The sequence below is a fragment of the Montipora capricornis genome, chromosome 9, assembly GCF_036669925.1.
Source record: "Montipora capricornis isolate CH-2021 chromosome 9, ASM3666992v2, whole genome shotgun sequence".
NCBI lineage: Eukaryota > Metazoa > Cnidaria > Anthozoa > Scleractinia > Acroporidae > Montipora > Montipora capricornis.
This window is the reverse complement of record NC_090891.1, coordinates 7,402,771-7,410,270: the sequence shown is the minus strand read 5'-3', so window position 1 is coordinate 7,410,270 and position 7,500 is coordinate 7,402,771. Positions and strand designations below refer to the sequence as shown.

General features: G+C 38.9%; 2 protein-coding genes across 2 annotated transcripts in view; one reads left to right on the top strand and one right to left on the bottom strand.

Annotated features, from left to right (window-relative positions):
• Window positions 1-3,715: 3,715 nt before the first annotated feature.
• On the top strand, window positions 3,716-6,945 carry LOC138016238 (uncharacterized). The gene is made up of 2 exons (XM_068863409.1): window positions 3,716-5,362; window positions 5,913-6,945. The coding sequence occupies exons 1-2, from the start codon at window positions 3,779-3,781 to the stop codon at window positions 6,417-6,419; spliced, it is 2,091 nt and encodes a 696-aa protein (XP_068719510.1). The 5' UTR covers window positions 3,716-3,778; the 3' UTR covers window positions 6,420-6,945.
• Window positions 6,849-7,500, bottom strand: part of LOC138016240 (uncharacterized) — a 2,044-nt gene continuing 1,392 nt past the window's right edge. The window contains exon 2 of the mRNA XM_068863414.1: window positions 6,849-7,500. This exon is cut by the window's right edge and continues 192 nt beyond it. Coding sequence (XP_068719515.1) covers window positions 6,903-7,500 — 598 coding nt within the window. The 3' untranslated portion in view covers window positions 6,849-6,902.

The window sequence follows — 7,500 nt, the reverse complement described above, 5'->3', positions numbered from 1 at the left end:
TTTGAGGCTTAGGTGCTCGAGGTCTTCAGTACGGTCCTGGGCCCCGTAATCGATACGGAACGACCAAAGCCTGCAAATAACGTGTTCATTTTTTTTTTCTCTACAGTATTATTTTGAAAGCAACTTTTGAGTTTAAATTTTAACAGGCCCTTTACAGCTAGACCATCACGTGACCTACTTTTCATAAAATTGTGGGCTATAAATCAAAGAATGTCGGAAATGGAAAAAGCATGTCAAAAATATCAAAATGGCCAAGTTTGAGGCCCCTGGCATTAAAGAATGACTTTTATGACGGTTTGAATTTTTAAAAAAATGCGAAGATTTGTATTGAAAAAGTTGTTGAAGAGAAAGACCTTGCTCTCCAGCAACATTTTCCATAGAAATCCTCTAAATTCTCCGAAAATTCAAATCGTAGTATAAACTCACTCTTTAATAAGTTGCCCTTTTTGCCATTTTCGATATCCTCTTTCCACGTCTGGTATTCTTCAAGTTATAGCCCAGCAAATAGCCAATGCAAATGCGGCGTACGCGAGCGCTTGACATTTTGTTCCAAAATTGAGCTATCGGAATCCTTACTTGTTTGACTCTGTGTTAAATGTTTATACTTTACTTTGTTTTACGGTGCAACAAAAAGCTTGAAACGTTGGGAAAGTTGGAAATTTCGGAACGGTCCGTACTCGGGGTCCGGAAGGGGAAATCTAGACCGCAGGAGCGGCGAGATTCAGGAATGCTGAAAGACAGTTACCTGTTTTCCAATTTTGATGTGAAAGGACCTTTCAAAACCTTTTCCAGATCTCGCCCAAAAAAATAATCAACATGAAAGTTACGGTTAAAAAGTGAGGTTCACTTCCCCTATAGTTTCCTCGGTTATAAGTAGAAAAAACCGGCAACTATTGTCTACGTAGCAGATTGCAGTTTAGATTACAGTGACAGATCAGTTTGTAGAGAAATAAACAATTTGTTCTTTTGAAAGTTGATGTTTTGTCCAAAACAAATGTTTTAGAAACTGACTGTGAGAAGACAGCTCGTTTTAAATGTCAATCTTAGTTCACTTTCGTTGCGTTTTTACCTTGCAAGTGCCTATGATTGTCTTGTAGAGCGAAATGAAATGTAGAGAGGTAATTAAAATTATTTTTAATTCTGAATAATATGAAATCGTCTATTAGTAAATATATGGGCCACGACCCCAAATATGGACAATTTGTTATTATTCATTCGCAGTGACAAAAGGTACCACACATTGTTGAAAACCTATATCCCAGCTCTATATTTTAATGTGTCAGCAATTTTATTACTTAAACCGCCCAAAAAAAATGAAAAATCCCAATATTGCCCCGAATTCCTGTTCTTCGCCCAGCTTATACATCTCTTTGCTTATTAACATTAATAATAAATAATAATTATACATTATTATCAATTCTATACTTGCTTTTTAATTATTAACTCGAAGCGCAACTCGAAGTCCAACTCGAAGTCCAACTCGAAGTCCAACTCGAAGTCCAACTCGAAGTCCAACTCGAACTCGAACTCTAATCCAAACTCGATGATACCTAACTCCATAACGTTTGACAATGAAATGAGCAAAGTCAAAACAAAGATCACAATCGCCCAACTCTTATTTATGCAAAGTCAAAATTTACTCTCCAAGACGCCTACGACGTTATTTATCACCAGGTAATTCCATCATTTTGGAAATAGCAGCTACTTTATTATTCATCTGCGTCACAATTTTTCACTGATTTTGGGGCTCATTTTGTTTCAACTCAAGCACGCTTCCAACAGGCCTGTGAACCCTTCCTGCTTTCAGAGCAATACTAAAAAAGTTCTCCCATATCACATTTCAACCTTAAGCTCGAAAATTCAATACACAACATGATATTATAATTCACGAAGGCAGAAAATACCACAGAATCCTTTTCCAGCGAAAAATTTATTGAAACAAACAACATATTGGCTCTTAGAGGCGAAAACCTCTTCCTATTTCATTGCGTGCGTGAAGACAAGAAACTCAATCGTGTCAAATTACCATGTACTTCAGGTAAATACAGTTCACTTTGATTTCTGCTCGACGGGCGATAGATTGTTGTCGAAGTCCATTACTCGTCGCTTTTACGATTCCAGGTATTTGTTTTCACCGCTTGCCTAGTTTATCCAACTGACTTTCCATTATTGAGCTCCATAAGGGTATATTTTGTTTAAAGATCCACTAAAACGCCATTCGCGTTACATGACTTTCGACGCCATTGCAGGTTAAGTTTATCATTCTACTGTGTCCACCAGAGAAGTCTACGCATTTCCACTACCCTCTCTATCCTAAGAAAATACGAGCAGAAGGCTCTATGCACAAAGACACCACTTAGCAGGGGAGTGACAGGCAAGACTTTTACCGACACGGAAAATAAAAAAAATAATAATCTCTCCATTTTCCGACTGGATTGCCATACGGCAACCCAGTAACGAGGCCCTGATAGGGTAAATTCCGACGGGCGACATGACGTTGAAACAGCGAGATCAGGGAAATGAAATGGCGACAAACGACAAGATTACTGCTCCAATCTACGAAAGCGACGGGAAAAAGTTCAAAATGGGCAGCGAATTTCTACTGTTTAAACATTCGACAGCGACTTAGGATCACTTAGAATTGTATTTGAAAAAAATAAAAAATAATGTTTTCATCGCCCGATGCGGTCAATTCCCTCTTGTTAGAGCTTGTTACGCGTTACGCTTCGAACGTCACGCACTAATGTCACGAATGGTCACTCATACAACATGCCGTGTGACCTTTGATCTCGCCTGGTGAGGTTCACACGTGCTCAGCTGTCAGCCAACTCAGCCGTTTAAGACACATTTTAAGAAAACGGAAACCTTCCAGTACACACATTTCACCTCTTGTCACCCACCAAGTGTTAAAAAAGGATTTGTCAAAGGGGAAGCCTTTAGAATCCTACGAACAAACTCCTCAGAAACTACGTTTGAGGATAACATTTCAAATTTCAAAAAACGACTTATTGACAGAGGTTACCCACAAACTCTGGTAGAAAACCTTCTATCAGATATTAAGTTTACAGAGAGGGAGAGTGCACTCCTTAAACACAACAAGGAGAGAAAAGAAATATTGCCTTTCGTTACACAGGACCAGCCCTCAGTGTCTATTTTAAAAGAAGTTCTACTGGAAAAATGGAATCTTATACAAAACCAACCGTTACTTCGCCAAATTTTTAAAGAACCACCTATCATTTCTTACAAGAAAGGAAAATCCCTAAAAGACATGCTCGTCAGAGCAAAATTATAAAAGGTCCACAAGGTTTCACGCCGGTACGGATGTGCGGCATGTCAACCCTTGCATCCTCTCATCTTGAAACTGTATGGCGCGCCGTTTCGGACAAAAATACTTGTTGTAGAATATCTAATACATATAGCAAATACATACAACTTATCTTGGGAAATATACAACTTATGGAGAAAAATATATCACTTATTGTGAAAAATATAATACTTACTACCAAAATATACAACTTCTTGGGAAAATAAACACCTCTGTGTAAAAAGTACGACTTACATGAAAAATATACCGAAATTCGGAAATATACAACTTGTGTTGTAAAAATAATACTTCGCCCGCGGTGTTTTGGTCAGCTGACTGTCGCAAAAGCCAGAAGGCCTGTCCACTTATAATTCCCGCCAGTTGTTCAATATGGCGGAGCGCATATTGAACAGACTGGTAGAGGCTGTAATCTCGCTTAATGAATCCAGCAGTGAGGCTAGTAATGCTCCAAAGATGAATCAAGCTATAAACGAAAACAAAACAGAAGCTAGAGAAGCTGCTTTAAGGCAATTATTTCCAAGTATCCGAGGGCAATCTTCAAGCCACTCTGCGGCGTCTGCGTCAGTATCTGCGAGTCGGGCCACTAATGGTGTATTCAATCCAAGTGCAAACTGGTCCAGGAAAGGGAAAAAGCGTGTAAACAAGAAGGGGACATCGGCCATTTGTGGATCCAGTAGTGTATCTAAAGCAGTTTTAAAGGATGTAGTTCTACTGCCATCTCCGAAGGTTGATGAAGTCCCACGTGGACAGTTCAGAGAGACGCTCTATAGCAAGAACTTTGCTGCTAGTGCGGTGGAATTTTCTGATGAAATGCAAGAAGAAGAAATTAGATGTAAGTGCAATGAACTCTTTGAACGGAAATTAAGATGCTGCTCAGAGCCAAAGTTTTATTTTGTCAGAGCCGTTGGCAATAAAATAGTCGAACTGAACTCTGGTCCTTTCACCGGAAAGGTGGCGAAACACGTGTCCAAGCAAGGTCCGTTGTATATCAGAGTCACTACGGAAGTGCATGATGAGAGCTTGAAACGTTGGTATGGCAGTTGTCAAGGTGATGAAGAAGGTGATGATCCATTGGAAAGTGAGGATGATGAGAGTTTAATGGATTCTCCCTTTGCTTTGAAATCAATGCATGAGTCAGAGGTTACCGAGCCGCCAAATAAGAAAATTCATCAAATGACTGCGAGTGATGGTGAGAATAAAGCAAGTACAAGCCCTTCCTGTAGTGGCTACCTCTCACAACCCAGCTGCAGTACGCAAAGCAAACCTGTAAGAGAATCACAACTTATGGTGGGATACAACACGTATGTTAACATGTTTCCAGATGAAATCAATGTAGATGATGAGAATTGTGATGAAGATGTTGATTTACATGCTGCCATTCAAGCAAGCCTGGAAGATCAAAGAGAGACAGGTTCCTGTTCCATGAATGAGGCAAAAGCATCTGATGTCCTCCGAGAGTTTGTGGATGATAACTTGGACAAGCAAAGTGACTCACATGTCAACGTTGTAATAAGCAGAAAGAATGTTCTGTCAAGTGCTCTTAGAGCCTTAGAAAGAGGCAAATTTTCATTTGTTCGCCCAGTCCACATCATGTTCTCAGGTGAAGATGGAGTAGACTCTGGTGGGCCAAGGAGAGAATTTTTTCGCCTTCTTATGATGTCACTTAAGAATCTTGGCATTTTCTATGGCACATGGTTTTCCCATGACCTGGAGCTGCTCCATGGAAATAAATATGAGTTAGCTGGAAAGTTGGTGGCATGGAGTGTTCTCCAGGGTGGTCCTGGGCCCAAATGTCTTTCTCTAGAAGCATTTTCTGTCATGAAAGATCTTCCATTTAACACAAGTCAGGCAATCGAGGCTGTCTGTGATGAAGAAATCAAGGAGGTCCTTAAAGGGTTACAGGAATGTGTCAGTGAAGGAGAATTCAATGCCATAAAAGAGTCAGGTGGTGATTTAATTGCAAACCATGGCTACTCAAGAGTGTTCACAGCTGATTTTAGCAAGAAAAGTGAGATCCAGCATTGCCTCCTTAAACAGGTACCAGTGTGTGACACTCTTTATTAAGCCCCCACCCTGCCATTATCCAATTGTACAGGCCATTGCCATTAGATGTATATTTATTATACATTTATTAAACTAGGTTGGGTTCATAAGGTAAACTTTACCTTAGGCTTATATTCATTTTGTTCGACAATGTACTTTTAAATTTGAAGAGGGTAGTTTCTAAAGAAACTGTGGTGCTGCGTGGGTGGGGAAGTAGTATACAAAAATTTGGTTTTATCAATGGAGTTGATAATGTAAATTGGCCACCGTACAGAATCTCTGTACGGTGGCCAATTTACATTATCAACTCCATTGATAAAACCAAATTTTTGTATACTTTTAAATTTATTGTCTTACAACTGTTATAAAATTAGTGGTACAAGGGCCTTTGCATGACTTGGGATACCACATAGCAACAGTGTAGTAGATGGCAAGCCATTCAGCAGTTGTTCCACTGAACAAAGTTTTGACTGTGATAACACGTTGCTGTTATACACAATTATTTTTCAAATAGCTAAACATTTATTTGTTTTTTGTTATACAGGTATTCTTCTTTTCTGTCCATGCAGAAATCCAACAATTCCATAAAGGCCTTAACTCTATTAGTGGTTTTGGAGATCGTGTGATGAACAACCCTGGCATTTTCAAGATTGTTTTGGGTGCGGAGAATCAAAAGCTCAGTGCCCAAAGATTCAAGAAATTGTACTCTATTATGTACTCAGACAAGGGTTCCAATGATAGAGACAAGGAAGACAAGACAATATATTGCTTGGACCTGTACCTGCAAGACCTAGAAGAAGAGGAAGTTAACGGTGTGACCCTGGAAGACTTGTTGATTTTCACCACAGGGGCAGACACTGTACCGCCACTGGGCTTTGATGGTCCCATACTAATTGAGTTTTATGAAACAGAAGAGAATGTGAAGAGGTATCCATGGTCTTCAACTTGCTCCTTAACTTTGTTTTTGCCAAGGGGAATTGAAGACCCCAAAGAGTTCAACAGTCTTCTAACACATGCCTTAGAAAATGGAGTTGGCTTTGGCAAATGCTAAAGAACATTAATTTTATTATTACTTGCATCAGTATTTTACTTAAGTACAGTACTTATGTTGTTGTTTTAAAGTTTTCATTTTTTATCATATCACAAACAGTGGAACATTGCAATTACAGTGAAAAAGCTAAGACTTAAGTTGTAATTTCAAATTTGAGAGTATCATGTTGTACTCCGTATATACAGTATTCTGTAGTCTCTCAAATCCCATAATACACCTCTTTTACCCCAAAACCTTTGCATAATCAATGTTTGCAATTTCTCCTGGGACACGAAGATGTCCCAAGAGAAATCGTAAACAATGCATATCCAAGTTTTTGCGGGGTAAAAGAAGAGTATTATGGGATTTGAAAAAGTAGAGAATGTAGTTTCTCAGTGATTTGTGAAATGCAGCATGTATTGTAATCAAAGATTCCTATCAACTGACACATTCACAGTTCCTTGTTATTTATTAGCTAGCCATTGATGCTTATTATTTATGTATTTACATGTTTAATATTCTCATTAAAGATATCTTGCTAATCTCATACAAGGAGATGCCATGCTCGCCATCATCAGACAGTGGGTGCACATCATTTAGTAGAGTAGAAAATTCCCTCTCTGCTAGTTGGATTGTAGACCTGGGTACTTCAATGTGATTCGCTGTCTGAAGTTCAGGCAGGGGTGCATTATCATCAATTCCATAATGGTGATCAACACTTCTTGGATCCAACAATTCCCTGACAGTCATGTAATCAGATTGTGCATACTGATAAAATCCTTCTGTCCACTTTTGAAGAGGAGAGTGTCCTCCTTCCCTTGACAGTGGGTGGTTATTCCACTGCATAACAAATTGATCAATAGTGTTGTTTAATCTAGGAATATAGATATAGTGCAATGCATATAAATCTATTTCATCATTAGGATCCAAAAGCTCTCTTTCTTCTAAAAAGTAAAAGATGTTCTTATAGTAAGAGACTACATAATTGTGAACATCACGCCATAATCTCTCGATACGCTGATTGTGAACTGATTGTCCAGTTAACACTGGTTTGGAATCCACACCATATCGAGTTAGCATAAGTCTGGCTACATCCACATTT